General features: G+C 37.9%; 1 protein-coding gene across 1 annotated transcript in view; it reads left to right on the forward strand.

The window, feature by feature from the left end:
* The window catches only part of Dpyd (dihydropyrimidine dehydrogenase), an 877,326-nt gene that overhangs the window by 740,934 nt on the left and 114,464 nt on the right, over positions 1 to 21,928 (forward strand). The window contains 1 exon segment of the mRNA XM_051165995.1: positions 21,483 to 21,662. Within this exon segment, the coding sequence (XP_051021952.1) occupies positions 21,483 to 21,662 (180 nt within the window).

Genomic DNA, 21,928 nt, shown 5'->3' on the forward strand with positions numbered 1-21,928 from the left:
ATGGCTCAGCTGAAGTACTCCAATGCTTGCTAAAAAGACCAGGTTTTTGGAGACAAGAAGATGAAGAAATAAAACATCATTTGTAGTTTTTGAACTAATGAAATTGTAGGTTCCCCTGAGCAGGAAAACTTGGAATGCTCTCTAACTATAGGCTAAGTAGGGTTTCTATTGCTGTAACAAAACATAACCAAAATGACACTGGGGGAAGTTTGTTTCATATTGAAGCTTATAGTCCAAGAAGTCACTCAGGAATCCAAGGCAGGATTCTGGAGGTGGGAACTGATGAAGAAGGCTCGGAAAAATTCCGCTTACTGGCTTGCTCCTCAGGGCTTGTTCAGCTTCCTTTCTTATGCTCCCCTACCCTTAGTGAGATGGTCCCATCCAAAACAAACTTCCATCAAGAATATACACCCCAGACTTGCCAGAGGCATATCTTATTGGGGCAGTTCCTCAGCTGAGAGTCACTGTACCCAAAATTACTCTAGCTTGTGTCAGGCTGAAGAAACTCTTGCCAGCATTGTCAAGATGGAGAGGTATGTGGCTTGATGAAGATGCTGGATAGAAAGTTGCATCTCTTTTCTTTGGTACTTTGGAGACATTCTTGTACCCAGGCTGATACTCTATGTATAACTTAGTGCTAATAAATGAATTCATGGGGACCTCACTGAGGATGATCTTTACTAGTTCTATCCATTTGCCTGCAAATTTCAAGATTTCCTGGTTATTGATAGCCGAATAATATATCATTGTGTAAATATACCACTTTTTCTTTATCCATTCTTCGGTTGAGGGGCTTCTAGGTTGTTTCAAGACTCTGTCTATTAGGAATAAAGCAGCTATGAGCAAATGTCCTTGCTGTATGGTGGAGCACCTTTCAGGTATAGCTTAGTCTTAAGGTAGCCCTATTCCCAATTTTCTGTGAAAATGCCAGATTGATTTCCAAGGTGTTTGTACAAGTTTTCAGTCCCACCAGCATTGAAGGATTGTTTCCCTTTCTCCATATTCTCCCCAGTATGTGCTGTCACTTGAGATTTTTATCTCAGCCATTCTGATAGATGTAAGGTGGAATCTCAGAGTCATTTTGATTTGCATTTCCCTGATGGACACTAAGCATTTCTTTAAGTGTTTCTTGGCCATTTGATATTCCTCTGTTGAGAATTCTCTTTAGCTGTGTACCCCAGTTTTTAATTGTATAATTTGGTTTGGTGGTGTTTAATTTCTTGAGTTCTTTATATATTTTGTATATTAGCCCTTTATTAGATGTAGGGTTGGTGAAGATCTTTTCCCAGTCTGTATGCTGTCATTTTGTTCTGTTGACAGTATCCTTTGCCTTACAGAAGCTTTTCAGGTTCATGAGGTCCCATTTATTAATTTTTGACCTTCGAGCTTGAGCTATTGGTGTTCTGTTTAGGAGGTTGTCTCCTGTGCCAATGAGTTTTAGACTCTTCCCTACTTTATTTTCTGAGAGATTTAGTGAGTCTGTTTTATGTTGAGGTCTTTAATCCACTTAGACTTTAGTTTTGTGCAGGGTGATAAATAAATATAGATCTATTTGCATTTTTATACATGAAGACATCCTATTAGTCCAGCACCATCTGTTGAAGATGCTGTCTTTTTTTCTATTGTATGGTTTTGGCTTCTTTGTCAAAAAATGAAGTGTCTATAAGTGTTGGGGTTATTCCTGGGTCTTCAATTCAATTCCATTGATCCACCTGTCTGTTTCTATGCCAGTACCATGCCGTTTTTATTACTACTGCTCTATAATACAGCTTGAGATCAGGCATAGAAATTCCTCTGGAAGATCTTTTATTGTACAGAATTGTTTTAGCTATTCTTTTGTTTCTTTGTTTTTCTACATAAAACTGAGAATTGATCTTTCAGATCTGTAAAGAATTGTGTAGGTATTTTGATAGGGAATGCATTGTATATGTAGATTGCTTTTGCTAAGATGGGCATTTTTACTCTGTTAATTCTCCTGAAAGAATTAACAGTATACTGCATTTTTACATCTTAGGATATATTACAAAGGTTAAAATAACATGCGAGTACCCACATATGAATAGACGCTAAAAGAAGTGAATGGCTTATTTGTTGTCTAGATAAGTAAATGCTTAAGTGTGGACAGTAAGTGACCACATATTGAATAATTTGCAGGTCATTCTCAGTAATCTGTAGCATATGACTACTCAAGCCACTGTTTCTGGCCAGGTTTACAGTATCAGTATCCTGTATGAGTCCTTGCCTGTGGAACAGTTCCTAAATACAATCAGAGAGCTGTTTACCATATACTTCTATAGTGCACCAATCAATGAATGAGTTATCAGAGATCGTCTTGAAGCTTTAGAAGACTATGACTTTTTGAGGAAAAGTTTTGAAATAATAGAATCTATTAATAAATAAAAAGTCTAGAAAATATTCCATCCCAAGGAGAGGTTCACTACTCTTAAAAATATACTCATTCATGCCTGTGAATTCACTCATTTGAATATTCAAAAGAACGTTGCTTTCTTATTGTGTTTACCTGCTCAGATTACCCACATATTGAATGTGTATATGTGCATGTGTGTGTGCATATGTGCATATGTGTATGTGGAGTATGTATGTTCAACTTCTTGAAACATTGAAAGCAGAGTCTCATGCGGAGGACATAAATGCCCCCAATAAAACACAATTCTTCCTATATTGTTCCCCACATAATCAGAGGAAAGAACTGTTCTTACTATTGACTTTTTTTATTTAAGGTGAAAGAGCTAACCCAGGAGGACATATTAATACTTTTTGGAAATAAAACTGAGAGCATGCAAATAAAAACTTCCATTATCCTCAAATTAACTATTCAGAGTTTGTAAGACAAAAGAAGATAATGTGTCTAAGGATCAAAATATCAAACCAATGTTTCAGATAGTTGGTTTAATCCCACAGTGATAGACATGTCAGATATTATAATATTTAACATATTTCTTCATGTGGAAAATGATAGGATTTCAGATGTCAGGCTTTAAGGGCACGAGCCACAATCTCATTACTGTCTTCTCTAAATCAATCATACACCATGGATATTAACTCCATCTGAATCACACTAGATATGGGAATGTGGCCTATGATGTGAGAGAAAAGTTCTGTGACTTGTGACTGGTCCAAAAATAATGTTACAAGAGAAAATAATCACCAGTGAGCTCATTATGACCAAGTACACAACCACACTGCAAGTGCATGAATCTACACGGCAAAATGAAAGGGAATTTTGCATTCACAAGTCACAACCTTGATGAGAAATAGAAAATAAATGTGAATAATTTAGAAAACTTAGTAAAAAACAATTCAATTGCAAGTTCAAGAATTATATAATTAGATAATATATGTTATAACAGCTTCAAAATTGTAAATAATGACATTGCAGGCATTTCCAATTCGTAGCCTGAAGGCGACGTATATCCTAGGATTGTTATGAATATGGCTGAACATGTTTATAACTGACAATGTCATATCAAAATGCCAAAGTGTTGGACATGCACAGAAGTTTGACATTTTATAGACAAGCCTGAAACATAAACTATAAAGATTCATTTTAATTGGATGTATCTTATTAAATTTTCTTTTAGCCTGGGCCCAAAGAGGCTTGTAGACAATGAAGCACCAACCAAGGACCAGGCATGGACTAGACCTAGACCCTCTACAGATATGTGTCAAATGGGCAGCTTAGACTCAATGTGGGTCCCCCAGAAAGGGGATAGGGCTGTCTCTGACATGGTCTCAGTTGCATGCCTTTTGATCTCTTCACCCTAGTGTGGATGCCTTGCGAGGACACTGTGAAAGAGGAGGTACACAGTCCTGATGAGACTCGAAGTGCTAGGATGGGTTTGCAGGGGAGCATCTCCTCTTTTCTGCGGGTAAGGTTAGGGAGGAGGGTGATGAAAGAGGCATGGAGGAGAGGTTCCAGGAGGAGAGGAAGGGAGGGGCTATAATTGAGATATAAAGTGAATAACTAAAATAATAATAATTAAGAATAAGAATAAGAATTGATTTTAAGTCTGTAGTATTCTGTGGACCATGTTCTCCTGGTGTATTCAACCCCTCTGGCTCTTATAGTCTTTCCCCTTCCTCTTCCACAGGATTCTCTGAACTCTGCATAATGTTTGGCTGTGCATCTCTGCATCTGCTCCCATCAGCTTCGGATAATGCCTCTCTGATGACAATTGGGCTAGGCATTCACATATAAGTATATCAGAATATCATTAGGCATCACTTCATTAATTTTTTTTTTTTTTTTGCCAGCGTTTGGTTCTATCATAGGTCTGTGGGCTGTCCAGCCTCCAGTCCCTGACCATCCATGCAGTGGTGGGCATGTGTCCCTTCTCATGGAGTGGGCCTCAGGTTGGACCAGTAATTGGTTGGTCACTCCCACAAGTCCTGTGCCACTATTTACTCCAGTACATCTTGCAGGAAGGACAAACTGTAGGTTGAGGGTTTTGTGCCCGGGTTAGGCTCACAGAGACTGAAGTGACAATTACTGAGCACGTATGGGTCTGTTAGGTCCTCTGTATATAAATTATGGCTGTGTAGCTTGGAGTTCTTGTGAGACTCCTAATAGTGGAAGAGGTGTCTCTGACTCTTTAACCTGCTCTTGGGACCCTTTTCTTCTTACTTGGTTGCTTCATCAAACCTTGATATGAGTTTGTGCCTGGTCTTATTGTAACTTGTTATACCGTGTTCAGTTGATAATCCTGGGAGGCCTGTTCTTTTCTGAAGGGAAACAGAGGAGGAGGGATTTGTGGAAGAGGGGAGATTAACAGGTACAAAAGGGAGAGTGGGAAGAGTAGAGGGAGGGGAAACTGCAGTAGGGACATAATGTATAAGAGAAGGAGTAAGAAAAGGTCTAATATAGTGACTGGTTGATGAAATAGTGATGCCTTATTAGGTTCATAATTCCAGTGCTTGATAATTGGTACTCAGTTATTCCCAGGTATCAAAATTCTATAAGGTACTTCTTTGTACAGTTAATCTTTTAAAAAAATAGATCATCATTTTCCTCCTAGGTTTCTATGGAGTAACTTGTTTTCTAATTTAGCTTGTATTAAGAAAATATTATACTTAGCTCTAAAAAGAAAAAAAAAGCAACTCTAGTTGTACACTAAAGTATAAATTTTTCTATGTTGGCAGGCATACTGTCTTAAATGCATACTTAGGAAGCCCTTCTCATAAACAGAGCTTCCTAATTCTCATCTCAGTTGGGTCTCACAACAACCCCGTGTAGATGGTGCATCCTCACCGGCAGAGAACATGCATCACAACCCCAGGAAGCCACAGTCATAAGTTATATCCAATAATAGGGTATGGAAGCAAACCAGAGTCAGTACATGAATTCATAGTTTTGAGTGAAAAAAAAATAAAGGCATGGATTGGAATTTTTTGAAAAGCAAGAGAGGGTTTTTTTTTTAAATCAAGTGGTGATTTAATATTTTGTCTTATGGTCAGAGTATAAAATAATGTGCTAAACATCTGTGGTGGTTTGAAAAAAAAAATGGTCCCTAAGGTCCAAAGGGAGTGACAACATTAGGAGGTGTGGCCTTGTTGGAAGAAGTATGGGTTTGTTGGAGGAAGTACATCAATACGAGTTAGGCTTTTGGGGTCTCAGAAGCACAAGCCAGGTCTAGTGTGTCTCAGTCCCTTCCTGATGCCTGTTGATCCTGGTAGAACTCTCAGCACTGGGTCTGTCTGCATTCCACAATGCTTCTACTTATTATGATAATGGAGGAAACTTCTGAAAGTTTCCTGTAAGCCATCCTCAATGAAATGTTTTCCTTTATAAGAATTGCCACAGTTATGTTCTCTCTTTACAGCAATAGAAACCCTAACTATGACAATATCCATGGCTGCAGTTCCAGAAAAAGCAGAGACAAACCCTTGTTGCACAGATGAGGTGGTTTTACTGAAATGCAGTAGAGGAAAACAGAACATTTTTAATGTCAATATTTACACAAATATATACAATAATACAGTTAATTACTTGGATTACTTGGAGTAAATTGATGAAGTAATGAACTTATTTAAAGCATAAACTTGAAATTACTAAAGATAAAGTTATTTAAAGTGAAAATATTTCCTGGTAAGTGAAGGCTTTCGTGGGACATGCCCCTTGGGCTAGTATGTAGATATAAGTGAGTATATACCATTTGATTCTTTCTGCTTCTGGGTTAACTCACTCATTATGATCATTTCTAGCTCAATCCATTTATCCACAAATTTCGGGACAGAGGGGAAGGCATCCTATTGGGACTCTAAATGAGAGATGCATGGGAGAATAGCAAAATAAAAGGATCCAGAGGGCCCTAGAAACCTACAAGTAGAACAATATGATAGGCAGATTTGGGCCCAGGGGTCCCGCTCAAACTAAGGCACCAGCCAAGGACAATACAGGAGGTAAACTTTAAATCCCTTCCCAGATCTCGCCAATGATCAGAATATTCTCCATAGTTGAGTGGAGAGTGTGATAAGACTTTCTCACGTACTCTGGTGCCTCACATTTGACCATGTCTCCTGGAGGGGGAGACCTGGTGGCACTCAGAGGAAGGACAGCAAGTAGCAAAGAAGAGACTTAATACCCTATGAGAATATATAGGGGGACGTAATCCCCCTCAGGAACAGTCATGGGGAGGGGAATAATGGGAAAATGGGAGGGGGGGAGGAATGGGAGGATACAAGGGATGGGATAAACATTGAGATGTAACAGGAATAAATTAATAAAAAAAAGAAAAAAGAAAAAAAAAGAAAGTGAAAATATTTATTTTGATTATAAGAGAAAACTGGACTCAGTTGGACATGTGTGTAATACAGAACCCCAAACTTTAGAGAATCCAGATTCACAATAGTATAGTAAAATTTTACTCAGCCTCTTGTGGATCCATTTTACCTATGGTAGTACATTTGATCTCCACCTAACTATACATCTATATAGTAAATGTAAATGTACTGTCATATGAATGCCTTTACATATATACCAGCACATATATGTGTGTAGAGACTACTAGTTTAGAATACTTCCTCTTTTATATTATATAGTATGAGTTCAGCAAATGCTAATATCTTCCTCATAGAATTCTGAGGTACAAATCCCTTTCTGTTATCTTTAAAGGAAACAAAATCCAATAACAATTGCTGTCTTAATTTGAGTCCCTGGACTGGGAATACTATATGACAAAATCTCATCATGTAGGCTTTGTCCAGTGTGGCTGTGGTTAATATAATTTGAATATCAAGAAAGATGTAGAGGAAGTGGAATTGGTTCTTACATTTGGAAAGATGCTGGTGGATTAAAACAATAATTAAGGAATCAGACAAATACATGTTATTGTTTAAGTGTTTCCATAAAGAATATAGAAGTGAAATATATTCAATTCAAAAGAAAAGTATTCAATATAGATTTCTGTGGCTTCTGATATAGTTGCATAATTTGGTACATATGTGCTTTTAATATGAATGGTAATGACAAGGTTTTTCACTTAATAATGTTATCTTGGTATCATTTTGTTTATATTAAAATTTTTATTCATTTTTATTTTATGTGTATAAATGTTTTGTCTGTGCGACTGTACGTGCATCCCAAGCATGTAGTTCCTATGGAGGCCAGAGATGTGTGTTGGATCTTGTAATTGTATCTTTTTTTAACCTGTTGTAATCTCTGAGGTTTACTAACTCTGTCTGCTAATCTAGACCTAGCCTGGAAGCTTCTAGGCTCCATACAATCTTATCTAGGCCTGGGTTGTTTTCAGTGTCTCTAAGACTTACTGCTGAATAAGCTCGCCTTTTCTAGCTTTTTCTGAACTCTGTCTGGCTGGTTCAACTTAGTTGTTCTCGCTCAAACTCTTCTCCAAACTGACTGATTCAAACTGGCTTCTCTCAGCTTCTGACTGAATTGCTCTGCTTGCCCTCATACTAACATTGGCAATATGTTCTAATCTTCTGGCTCCTAATCATTCTCTGGTTCTGTCTGTCTTCACCTGTGTCTAGCTTGTTCTCTGTCTGCAATCTATCTCTGTATAACTGTCCTGGTAAAACTGCCCATGCCCACCCTGTGCTGCTCTCTCTTAATTTCACTGTCCTCTCTGTTTCAGTGAGAGTTGGGAAAATCTTATCTCTGACTACTGCTGTCAAAATCTTTCTCTGATTTTTCACTTCACTTACTCCTCAATTAGCCATCACTTTCAAACATGGATGTTTCTTTGTACAAAATAACAGTCATTGTTTGGGATTAGTAAAGTGTGTACTAAGGGTGTGTCTGTATTCCAGCCTGAGGAATTAAAGGGGTGTGGCCTGTCTGCATCCCAGCCAGATCACACAAACCTAGAAGTTCTTTGGATGTGGTCAAAGCAGCCATGTTGCTGGATTACAATTCCCTGTGCAGGATTCCCTGAGCATACATAGACTTAGAGATGGTTGTGACATACCATGTGGGTGCTGGGAACAGACCCCAGTTCCTCTGAAAGAGCAGCAAGTGCTATTAATGGCTGACCTATCTCTCCAGCACTTGTTTCAACAGTTTTATTTTCTTTCTTTGATCATGTCCTGGGCCCTGATCTGTCTATGCTAACCCTGGGTTATGCACTTGTGAGCAAACTATAATCTCTGTCTTTCATCTACACCTCTAAAATCTGACGGATAAATTACTTCACATGCACCTATTTGGGGTAGTTGTATATATGTTTTTGTTTAATACAATTATTTTATGAATTCTGCCAGCCAAAGTTTCCAACCAGACACTGATCTAAAGTAATCAGTAAAGTGTTCAAGTATGAGGTTTTGTGGATTAAGTTATTGAATTTTTGTAAAATAATGTAATTTTATTTATTATTTGTGTTTAAGAAACCATTGGCATATACATGTCACAGCACACATGTGAACATCAGGAAACGATGAAAAGAGTCAATGCTCTCTATTACTTAGTTCATGCAGGGTCTCTTTTATTATTTCTGCTGTTCTTGGTACTCAAGGCTGCCCAACACTTTGGGTTTCCAGGAAATACCTTGTCTCTACCTAGTGGTAGGTTCTTCTCTGGAACCTGTGAAGTGTCTAACACAGATTCTTGATCTGACAACAGGGACAGGTATAAGTTTCATCTTATGAGCCTGGACTTAAATCCAATCAGAAAATGCTTGGCTGCCCCATCATCTCATATTACTATTGCACTAGGGGGCATTTCTTGTCAGGCCAGGCATTGTAGTTATTCCCAGGATTTGCAACCGGGTAAGACTAACGGTTACGTGTGTCCTTTTATAGTACACACAGCTCTTCCCAGCACTACAAAAACTAGTCAGTGAGTATTATGTTTCCAGGTCAACATGAGCTTGGTTTCTCCATGTTCTGTGATTTCTGAGGATAAGCAAGAGCGTTGACAGTCGCCTAACGGTTTAGGGTTGGTGAGACTTCATTGACCTACAAGTTCAGCTGGGCTTTTAAAGATTGGCCTTTGCTGTCTACTATGGCTATGGTTACCTTTTTAACAGGGTGACTCCATTTAAACTCTTTTCATATACACATGTGTATCTAAGTAATCTTTCAGTGGGTGAATGTTTAGGCAAGCTGATGTATATAAACAATTGAATCTTATTCACTGATGAATTGAATGGTAAAACAGAGGAGGAACTGTATATGTATAGCGACAAGTAAAAGAGCATGTCTCAAAAGGCTACACTCTATATGATTTTAGTTATTTGGCATTTAGAAAAAGGTAAAATTGTAGGGACTAAAAACATAAATGGTTAATGAGAGTGAGAAGGAGTGATGAATGAATGGAGCACAGGAATTTGAGGAGGACAATGAAGCTGTTCTGTATGAAGTTAATTGTTGCTTTTGTGGATTTTTCAAAACCTATAGGAGAATTCAACTTAAAAACGAGCCTAAGTATAAGCTATGCTGTATATCTAAAATCTTGCTATAAACAAAGTGTACTAATTATTTCTGTAAAAAGTGGAGGTCACAAGTGATAGTTTACCTCCAGGGTTATAGGAACTAGTCAGTCTCCATGATTCCAAAGACCAAACTAAGAAATAACATCACTGTGAATTCAACTCAATTTTAACATGTGGAGACCTGAAGAAGTGCCCAGAAGATCACAATACCAACCAAGAGCACAGATGTCAGAGCATTGTATAGACATTTAGTGAGCATATATAAAAATAACCCCTCAACACAGAAAAATGATAAATAAGGCAAGTATAGATTCCATTATGGCTTAGGTTAATTCTAGTTTATCATTTACCCTGGAACTGTTGTTGATACTTGCTTATTTTGCTCTCAAGTGTGCTTGTGGATGGAAAAACATCATATTGCCTGCTCTAAACATCCTCCTAAAATTCTCAGCCAAGAATGATCACTAGGAACGCTTACCTTCAAGTTAATTACTGTATCTAAATCATAAAAACATAATGCCTCCTGGTGAAAGTTGCACAGCTGGAGCAGCTTTGTCCATACCGATCCACTGAAACCGCATTCCAACAGATCTGTATGTGCAAATTGAAGACTGCATTTTTAGATACTTGGTCTTCATTGAAACAAACAATCACAAACCTGGTGCCTCATATTTGACCAAGTCCCCTGAATGGGGAGACCTGGTGGCACTCAGAGGAAGGACAGCAGGCTGCCAAGAAGAGACTTGATACCCTATGAGCATGTACAAGGGGAGGAAGTCCCCCTCAGTCACATTCATAGGGGAGGGGAGTAAGGGGAAAATGGGAGGGAGGAAGAAATGGGAGGATACAAGGGAGGGGATAACCATTGAGATGTAATATGAATAAATTAAGAAAAAAATTAAAAACCTGATACAATGTATTTCCTTGTTTTTTCACTACCAAACAGCATGCTTTGTGCTTCTTTGATTTATCTATATAGTGAGGCAACTAATCATTCTTTCATTTATTTCTGAAATGTTCTTTTAAAATACAAAAGCTTTACTTTTCCATTTTTAGTGAGTATGCATTGTTTATGTCATCTATTAACTTGATTTTTGAGAGAGTGGTTTTGTTCTTTCTATAGTACCTAAATCCAACAGATTACCCTTAAAAAGCTGAATTTAACTCTTGGGTCACTCAGTCAGTATCATTGCCTCGTCTATGTATGACATCAGCATGCTATTATCTCACCACAATTCTTTCTTTCTTTCTTTCTTTCTTTCTTTCTTTCTTTCTTTCTTTCTTTCTTTCTTTCTTTTTTTAATCCAGAGTAGATTATAAGTCAAACAAACTACTGGGTCATGAGTTAAAAGGCGGTTAGTGTGGCTTGAAATATTTGCATGTTACTTTTCTACACTGTAAGCAAACCTTTGAACCTTGAATAACTGATTATGTTGTTCAGTGACCACACACCTTTATCTCTTTTCATGGTAAAAATAAATCAATAAAACAGTAATAATAAACCCGTGTGCTCATTTTTCCCATAGACTTTTCCTCTTGAGGCATTTTGACTAGTTCTCCTTTTGGGATCAACACACTCTGTGATGTTTTAGTAAATGATTCGATAAATCAAGTCACCCCAGCTGTGTTGACTCTGTTGCAAAAGAAAGATTGCTTAAAATTACAGAGTTTAATCATATGATAGCTATTGTTCGGATGTGTAGTTTCCTTTTCTTGCTCTATCTTCATTGTGAGAGGAGCTGAGCATGCACAGTAGTCTAGGCAGACCCTCTAACCACCACCTGTCACTGAAGAGTGATGGAAGATAAATGTGGTAGATGATGCTACAGTAAGATCTGACAGAGGAAGATGAGAAGTTATTTTACTAGAAGTCTCTAATGCCTGTGGAGCAAAACGGCCAAGCATCCATTCACAAACAGCAGCCTCTGTCATGACCAAAGAATGGTGCTCCCAGGAGCCTGTTGAATTATGACCTCTGGAGCCAGTCTACTCTCTTTAGGACTATATTTGTGTCCATGGGGAGTCAGAGACATCAACAGTACTGTCTTTAAAGATGTGAAAGAGCCATCACCATTCTCCGGCTCTGCATGTTGATCTAAGCTCATAGTTTAGCGCTGGACTCACATGAAATACTAGAGGTGACTTGTCTCTATGTGGATCTATTACTACTACTACTACTATTATTATTATTATTATTATCATCATTATTTCTTGTTTCAGGCTACTATTGATATCTGAATGCAGTAAGAGCTCAATTTGGTAAGGGCAGATACAAGGAAAAGGGGCAGGGTGAGCTTGTCCTGAAAGGTACATCCCTTTGAGTAATCAGCCCAGACTACCCTCAGTTAAATCACATCATTGACAAAGTTCAAAGGCACTTGTGAGTGGTAGTTGGATTGGCAACCTGTTACTCGTGATGCCTTGGAGAATTGATAATGTTATTCCAATTGGCCAGCTATGGTTTGGATCTCAGTAAGAAATGTTTTTTAAAAAAAAAAAAAAACAAAAACAATTTATTCTCTTCACCCTCATTTTAGTTGAACTTGGGCTAAGAAATTTATTAGACTAGGAATGGCCATGACTTGGCATTGAAAAATGAGTATTTGAGATCCATAAATCCAATCCTTGATTGGGCAGGAGGAGGTTCGTGTACTCTGAATCTGTCAGATGTGCTATAATTTAAGAGGTTCCATAAGACAATAAACAAAGTGAGGGGAAAGAGCCGTGGTATACTGAAATAAAGCAGAAAAAAGCCACTCCTATCCTGCTAAGATTTATCAGCAAGCCATGATTTAAAAATCCTTTAAAATATTTAATGAGCAGAACTGCCTTTCCATCGGGCTTTTGTCCTGAGTTGAACTTTAAGAAGGCACATCTGCGGAGGTATTGTTCTCTTTCCTCCGATCCAATTTGCTGTGGTCAGAACATAGAGAAGTGAACTCAAAGCCAGATTTCTTAATAGAGTGACATTTGGACAACTATTTTACTTAGTGATCCAGCGCAGTTTAGTAGCAAAGCTGAAATAAGCCTTCTCCTTTCGGGGGAAACAAGATGCTGAATACTAGAATTTCATCACTTTGAGGTTTGGGGGAAAGCTGCTTGAGGGACCTGAGAATATAAAAGCATTTGAGATCTCAGAAGGAGTTTAAATCAATGCACTACCACAGTTACTGAGCACATGAAAGAGCCTGCTGTCTCAATTGCCAGGAATCTACTTAGAAACTCTCACTTTGATTTCTTCACGTCGTCCTTGACATTACTGTTAAATGCAATATAGAGGGCCATCATGGCTTTGATGTTGTACAGCGCCACCGGACGGAAACTAATATGATAGAACAACGAGGAGCTCTGGTTTCATGTGAATATACAAATATATCTAGAACCAGCTCACTACATAATATGTATCTCCAGGGGCTGTCTTTTTGCTTATATTTTCATAAAATTATAATTTGGTGTTTTTATTCATGAATTTTAGTGAGCAATGCCATGTTTATATTATACCAGAAGCTCACATGGGGGGTATTGTTACTCATATTGTTACTTCAACAATATACATTACTTAACAACTTTTAAAAGCATGTTTGTCAGTACTGGTCAGACCTCAACTCTGAGTGAGCAATTACTAATCTTATGACACAGGAAAATGTTATATTATTGATCAGTGGAGAGAGACAGGTGGAATTGAATATCGCACTTCTTTCCAGAACAACAGAGGTCTGTTTTGAGTTTCAATAATAAACATTCAAGTGGATCATAGAAATACTGAGATTTTTTTAAAAGATAAATATTTCTATATGTGTGTCATCATTGACAATAAGACACTTCTGATAAGAAGTATTAATAGGTGCTTTCTGTTTATACATGCAACACCTTTGTACAACACCTTTGTCACATTAAAGACCAAAGCTTTTCTAAATAGGAATGCACAAGAATATCTGCAGACATCAGGGGTTCCAAGTCCCACTCTTGGCCTTGGCCCTTATTAACCTTGTGAGTTTGGGTTCACTGTTTAGCTTAGGTCTCATCACTTACCAACAGGACATCACACTTCCCAGATGCTTTCTTTACTTTTCCATGCCTGTGATAAGACACTATGACCAAAGCATCCTCTTTTTAAAAAAAAAAAAAAAGAGTTGATTTGGGGCTTACAGCTTCAGAGAGTTAGGGTCCATGACCCTGGGCATGGCAGCAGGCTGGTGCCCATGGTGCTGAAGCAGTAACTGAGAGCTCATCTTAAGATACAACCAGGAAATAAAGAGAGTATGTGCGAGGAGACCCAACCAGGACACAGAACGAAAGCTAATTCAAAATGGCCTGAGCCTTTTGGAACCTCAGGGCTCATCCCTACTCCCAGTAAAGCACTATCCTCCAACAAGGTCACACCTGCTAATCCTTCACAAACAGTTCTACCAACTGGGGGTTAGGGGCCATTCTCACTCAAGCTTCTTGCCAACTTACTCTCAGAACTGACGTGTTGGAGACTAAACACAAAGGTTCATGGGAGGCTGTGCCACAGCAGAAGGAGCTTCGGACAAGGTGGAATCTATCACTGCTCTGTGACCCAGCTGTGTGACCAGGGTCAGAGCCTTTAACCTTTCTGCACTCTGACATTAGGAAAGAAGGAAGTTGGATGTGCAAACAAACCAAATCCCCTTTTGATATTATTTTGAGCACATTTTGGAAAATAAAGCATAACCTAAATAGTTCTGACTTATTAGCATCATTCTTTGGAAACTAAAGCACTTGGTAAAATATTTCAGATGTTTGACATTAAACATTTCAACTTTTTATTATAATAGATTAGTAAAGAGAGATTGTTTTGTTCCCAAGAAACCTTTAAAGATTGACTAGCTTGGGCCTGGAGATATTGCTCAGTGGTTAGCATACTGATACAGCGGAGGAACCAAGTTCAGTTCCCACATCAGACAGTTCACAAATACCTGTAGCTCCAGCTGGAAGGGCTCAGACACCGTCTTCCTGCCCCTTCAATGCCTGCATGCACATGTTCATATCCACACACAGATGATGAGCATAATTAAATCTCTTTAATTTTTTAAAATTCTTGGTATATTCCAAGGTGTGGCCCATATTTGACCACATCCCCTGGATGGGGAGGCCTGGTGGCACTAAGAGGAAGGATAGCAGGCTACCCAGAAGAGACTTGATACACTATAAGCATATACAAGGGGAGGAGATCCCACCTCAGTCACATTCATAGGGGAGGGAAGTAAGGGGAAAATGGGAGGGAGGGAAGAATGAGAGGATATAAGGGATGAGATAACTATTGAGATGTAATATGAATGAATTAATAAAGAAATGCACTTAAATATGAAAAAAATTTAAACTCTGATTGGTTGATACATTTTAATTCATGTTTCATAGGTAGATGGTGTTCATGGGAAGATATTGGAATAATTAGTAGCTATGTAGTAATTTGTATTCCTGTAGATCAGAACGTGAGGCCACTGTAGCATTTGCATTCTATTTAAATAAACTTACTCCTGAGCTGACAGGAACTTTTAAACTATACAACATTTGAATTGTAAATGTGCACCATACTAGCATAACTCTGGAAGGTATGGGTTTCTAAGATCTGGAACATAGTTTGTCTGCCTGTGTGATAAGAAATAAAAAGAGGGTAATTATAGTCATGGATTTATCTGAGTTATATCTCATAGGTCAAGATCTTCATTTTAGAACCTTAGCACATTTCAAATGCTCGTTGGAAAAAGGAGCTGCTCACTTACACCAAATGCTAATGTGTCAGGGTGCTCTGTTTTTACATAGTTTTTCTTTGCCAAATTACTTATTTGGATCATCCTTTGGAATTAGATTTGATAGCTGCTTAACAAATTATCTTGAATATTTCAAAGAAAATTGAAGTTTTAGAATACGCAAAACATTTTTTCATTTGACCCTTTGAATTTACTTTGAAGTCTACATTATTGTGCTGCACCAGTGCAATTTAGTGCCAGTCTATTGGTCTGAACTTCAGGTTCTACACACACAAGCCAGTAAAGCCAAGAATATGTTCACAGCACGAAGGCTTCATCAACTTGGCTCAAACTGGGAAGAGCAGAAGGTAACTAAGATGAGGAATGACAACTCAAGTAAAAGAACCCACAGTAAGAACTGTGTCGCACATATAAATCAACTGACCAAGGCCAAAGCTTTTACTTTTTTTATTTAATGAAAATAAAAAGATGGGCCACAACCTTCTTCTGCGATGTTAAACAAGACATTTTTAAATTTAAAGACTGCATTCAGTCTAATCCGTGACTGACTTACTAAGCAGTAGTTATTGTTTTAAACGTTTCCACATATTCCCTTTAGTTTTCTACGTGCAAAACATACTTTAATGTGAAGAAACTTAATAACAAATAAGCATTGAGGAATTATCTGAACTTGAGTAGTCTACTCTGTGTGTGTATATATATATATATATATATTGCCCTTTTGTTTTATTGTATTTGTTTTTGTCTTGAGCCAGGGTCTCTTGTAATCCAGGCTGGCCTTAAAACTCCCTATGTGTCAGAGACTGGCCTTCAACTATTGATTATTTCATCTCCAACTCACGTGTTAGGATTACAGATATATACCAATGTGCCTGGCTTTAGCTTTAAGAAATGATACTTCAAATCCAATCTCTTTCCATTTTCAGGGAAAGACTACTGCCTTCCCTCTTGCCTAAATGAGGTTTATTCTAACTACTGAAAGAAACGGAGCATGGAAAGGATCTTTTAAAGGCATAAATCTCCATCAATGCATAATTTACTATTAATTTAATTTTACATAATGAGAAATTGTGGGAAAGAAATAGCCCCTTAAACTTTCTGTCACTTCCCAGGTATTTGTACAGTGCCTTTTCACAGATAGGTCTTTGATAAAGTGTGCCTTCACACAGAATAAAGATCTAGGGCACCATGTCAGACCCCCAGAGGAGGCTATTGATGCAGAGAAAGCTTTATGACATACCTCAAATCACATTACACAGGCAGCTACCACCTGCCTACTAGGCGCCCACATGGGCCTGGGCCTGCTGAGGAACTTATAGTCCTTAGTCAAAATAGCTCACTATAGGGACTCACACTTATAAAAGTCATCAGTGGCAGGAATGATCTTCATAATGGCAGCTGACACCCTGCTGTGAAGAAAGATACATCAGACTTCGCCATGAAGAAGCAACCAAGTATACTTAACACACATGTGAGTAGCTACTAATCAGAGCTGCTAAACAAACAAATAAAAGACTTCACATAAAATACACACCCATTTAGGCACAGCAGCTGTACTTTGGCATTTTAATCATTTGCTCTCCATGCAGTGTAAAGTTGGCACAAGTATTGTTTCAGTACATCCAGCTTCTGAGATCATATGCCATGGATGAAGCTCAGACCCCAATGATCAACTCTCAAGTTTCCCTTTCTTATGTTATTATGCAATCTAAAAATTATTTTTGTCTCCTCAGTCACAGTTTCTTATAAATAAAATACCTTTTAAAGGCTGTGAAGATGTTAATCTAAGAAATAGTGGGAAACAGGAAAAATGATTATGGAGAAGAAATTTGTTTGCAGACAGCATTTTTAGATTTAGGTGTTGTTGACCCTTACCAGTGCTTCAAACTAATCCACGTGTGGTCCAACCCCATCCTAGAAACTTGTCGCCAATGCCCTCACTCCAGTATCCATTGGAGAACTACACAATCTTTATTTTAATGAAATTCCAGGATGGGATCATGTGTATTAAGTTAAGAAAAAAACACAACAGAGTTCTGTTCATGCCAAGCAAGTGTCTATGACTAGCTATAGCCGAAACTTAAAATTTTTAAAGAAAATGTCAATGTGTGAACGTCCTAATATCAAAAAGTTCCTCAAAAAATAGTATGTTCAATCTTATTGGACAATAGAAATAAAATAGAGCCCTTAGGATCATAGGTGCATAGTGTGAGCATTGCTACATGCACGTGCGTGTGCACATTTCCCATCCAGCATGGAAATGTACTTGTAGGCTCCCGTGTTGCCTCTGCTACTCCCCATCCTATCCATGTGCACCTCTGAAAGTCTAATTTTTTTTCCCTCTTCATATTTCAATTCTTATACTTGGTGCATTTTTCAAGTGTGCAGAACTTTCCCACCATGAAGTAGAAAGCACTCGACTCCACCATGTCCTTTAATACTTCAGAGATACCAAGTCTGCACTGTGACTATTCACATCTTGGCTAGGTCTTTCCTATACAAATACTATACTTCTGGATGAAGAGAATTAATTTTTTTCCTCACTGAATAAAATCAAGAATGATTAAGGTTAAATTTTCTATTTATATATTTATTTTTAACAATAGAGCTATAATCAGAGTATATGACATAATGTGATTTTTCAAAAACTTAGATTTTCTATGTGTGTGTGATGATACTATAGTCAAAGCATATACCATAAAAATGGGATATTAGCATGACAAAATAGATTTCTAAGAGAACTAATTATTTTCAACAGTTAAAAATATCACAAGAAAAGCCATGAAAGAAATTACGATGCTCTCAAAATTGCTCTAAAAACAAAAACATCATCAGCTCTGAGAAGTTTACTAATGCTTTGCCTGAAAAGTGTATTCTTAAATTTCTCCTACTTTATAATAACAAACCACATTTCAATATTGAAATTTAGGACCTTTTATTTCTGCTTTGTTAGAAGTTTGATTTGTCATTATTTTCACTCCTACTATGCAATCTAAAAGACAAATTAATGTATTGGTGATTTTTACCCAGAAGCAGGGATTTTCTTTTTTTAAAGTGGCCACACTAAGTTTGGAAAACAAGTGTTCCTAGACATGTTTGTGTGATTCTTGAAACAGTTGAAATATTGGTGACTATTGTCACTTAAAAATAGTGTCTCTGTCTCTATGCATGTCTACCTCATGTTTGATTACGTGAGTTTTGTGCGGTCATGAGTCTTATGTGGTCCTGAGTCCTATGTAGTCATCAGTCCTGTGTTATAATGAGTCCCATATAATAATGAGTGCCATATGGTCAGGAGTCCTGGATCCCAGACTTCTGCACCACAGTGCCCTTCAGTCTATAATGGGACTTTCCTAAGATCTGGTTTCCTTATCTGCACAAATACGGTTAAAAAATAAATCTGCCATCTATAATGTTGGAGCATCTTCAGCCTTCTGGCTCAATATATCTGACAGAAATATTTGTGAGGCAGGAACTGTTGAAGGCTTGCTTACCCTGTTTTGGCAGATGTTGACTCTACCTGCACCCAAGCTTGCCTGTTTTTAGACAGAATTCTGTCTGTGGTAGAAACGAGGACATTTTTCCCAGTGGCTTTTTGACACATTTGAAGTCATCTCCATAAGGAGGTTCTTTGATGCGCATCATCCTCTTTGAGGAAGGCTGGGTGTTGCCAGGAGTTAACCTGTCTCATTGTCAGTGAATCATTAAAATAATAAAAACATTTTTTAAATGCCATATTCTGCATGTCTCTGAGGTTTTTGAAGACCTTATCTAACTATCCTACCTTATCTTTCTATAGAACCATATCTATCTGCTGCACCTAAGATGTATATTCTTGTGATAAAAGTAGACTAGTGATTGACATGACCATGATTTGATCAACTAACAATTAACTTGTACAACTTATTTATCCTAAACAGCCTGCAATAACAGCACCTCGATATCCACAGCCCACCCTTCATGAAATAGATCCTTCATCTACTGCCTAAATTGATAAGAGACTGAAAAAAAAAAAAAAAAAAAAAAAAAAAGGAGACAGTTACAATAGTCCAGGACATGGATAGAATGTTTTTCTCCAAATCAAAAGGCTCCAAGAACAGTTCTCATAGTATTTACACTGTCTTGGGTATAGTAAGTCATTGAAGTTGATTTAAACTATACTCAATAACTATCTACAACATCAGCATCTGCAGATGTGGATGCCTTCTGTGATATACTAGAACCACTATGGATCATTGCGTCCATACATATGGGTCAGCTGTCGTAGTACTTCAACATCTGGAAAAAAATGAAATAGAAGTTATTTAGGCTTTTCTTAGTTGTGTTTGTCTGGTTGCTTTACTGGGTGCATTTGGATACAGGTTATAATGGTTATTGATTTCCACATTGCAAATTCTGAACTTGGAATGATGATTTCTGGTAAAAGGGTTTGTTGGAATTTGTAATAACTGTGTCTCTGGAATCAGTATGTTGTATCAAATTGAAGAAATAACTCTGGAAATTGTGATGCCACTGTGATAACACAAAATAATAAGTAACTAAGCATAAAATCACAATAAAATATTTGTTAAAAATTCTAACCACAATAACAAAATTCTTAATAGGTTTTTACTTAGAAATATAATAATTTCTCTGATTCAGTATTTTTTAATGCTAAAATGACCGTTAAAAGGATTCTTAAGAATCACTCACTCAATTGAGTACAGAATAAGTGACAAATTCTGTGGTGGTTTCTGAAAATGATATAGTGATCAAAATAAATACAATTTTCCTTTTTTAAGTCTCAGTGAAACTAAGGACTGAGCCGCCAAGCATATAATCACTCATTAATTATAAATCAAAGGCCACTGTATGTAAAGGAAAGCCTGACCTGCTCTGGGATACTGGGACCTCCCTAAAAATGGTGACAGTCAAGAAACTGAGGAATAGTTGGTGGTTCCCTGGGTGCAGAATGGAAAAGACCTCTAAAGCAGTAGAGACATCTTACAAAAAAAGCCCTCAGCAGTGCACCTAGCCTACACATAGCCAAAGATAGCTGTGAATTAAGCCCAACACAAACAGTGAACATTGGGAAAACATTTTTGTTTCTAGTTTTTGTTTCCTTCTTGGTAAGTCAATTGTATATTGCTCAAGTACCGGCTCATAGATGAAATCTGTCCTGAGGTCAAAAGGTTGGACACCAACACTGCAGAGTCAGTTTTACCACTTCTGGGCTTGAGAACAACTCTTTGATGGTAGAGTCAAGAGAGGGAAAATGAGAGAGCTGAAGTGCCTATGTTATGTCAAAGTTCAACCATAGGAGTCAGTGATTAACATCTGTAGGGAGATATATCCGGCATGCTGTCACCTACACATATTTACAATATGTAGTTTCTTATGCTTTGCAATGTATATACACACTTGTGAGAATGTCCACATGTCAAGTTAAAAGAATCATTCACTACCTGTAGAGGTTCCTTCGAATCTTTTTAAAATATATTTTATTAATTTATTCATATTACATCTCAATTGTTATCCCATCCCTTGTATCCTCCCATTCTTCCCTCCCTCCCATTTTCCCTTTACTCCCCTCCCCTATGACTGTGACTGAGGGGGACCTCCTCCTCCTGTATATGCTCATAGGGTATCAAGTCTCCTCTTGGTAGCCTGCTGTCCTTCCTCTGGAAGACAAGTCTTTTTTTATTCTTCCCATTTACCTTCCACTCCAATCCCCAAACAGCTTGTGCTGTGTTTTGCTTGCAACAGATCTGGCACATAAACATTTGTTAAATGAATGGATGTCATGTCTGTCTGAAGAGATGGCTCTTGGTCTGATGCTCTTCTGCCGTTCTGTCTTCCCTAGGTCTGCAGTGCTATTCAGAATCAGGACTTCACTGTGATTGAAGACTACTGCACTGGCCTCAAAGCCCTGCTTTATCTGAAGAGCATTGAAGAGTTAGTCGACTGGGATGGGCAGAGTCCAGCCATTAGGAGTCATCAGAAAGGGAAACCAGTTCCACGTATTGCTGAGCTTATGGGACAGGTATGTGCTGCTCTCTCCTGTGTTGACCATGGAGAACTCTGCTTGGGTTCATTTCTCTTTCAGGTCATTTGCTTTTCTACACTTCTGCTAGATGCCAAAGGCAGGGCCTGTATGATGTTGAAATTTTTTTTACAGTAGAATCATTCTGAGGCAGTCTTGATTATGGCCATACGATAGGGCTCCTGGTTACCTTCTGATAAAATACAAGGTCGTGCAAAAGAAAAAGAGTGGAGTTTGCAGTGTGAAGTGCCTCTGAGTTCTTGCTG

This window comes from Acomys russatus, chromosome 23 (genome assembly GCF_903995435.1).
Source record: "Acomys russatus chromosome 23, mAcoRus1.1, whole genome shotgun sequence".
Lineage (NCBI taxonomy): Eukaryota > Metazoa > Chordata > Mammalia > Rodentia > Muridae > Acomys > Acomys russatus.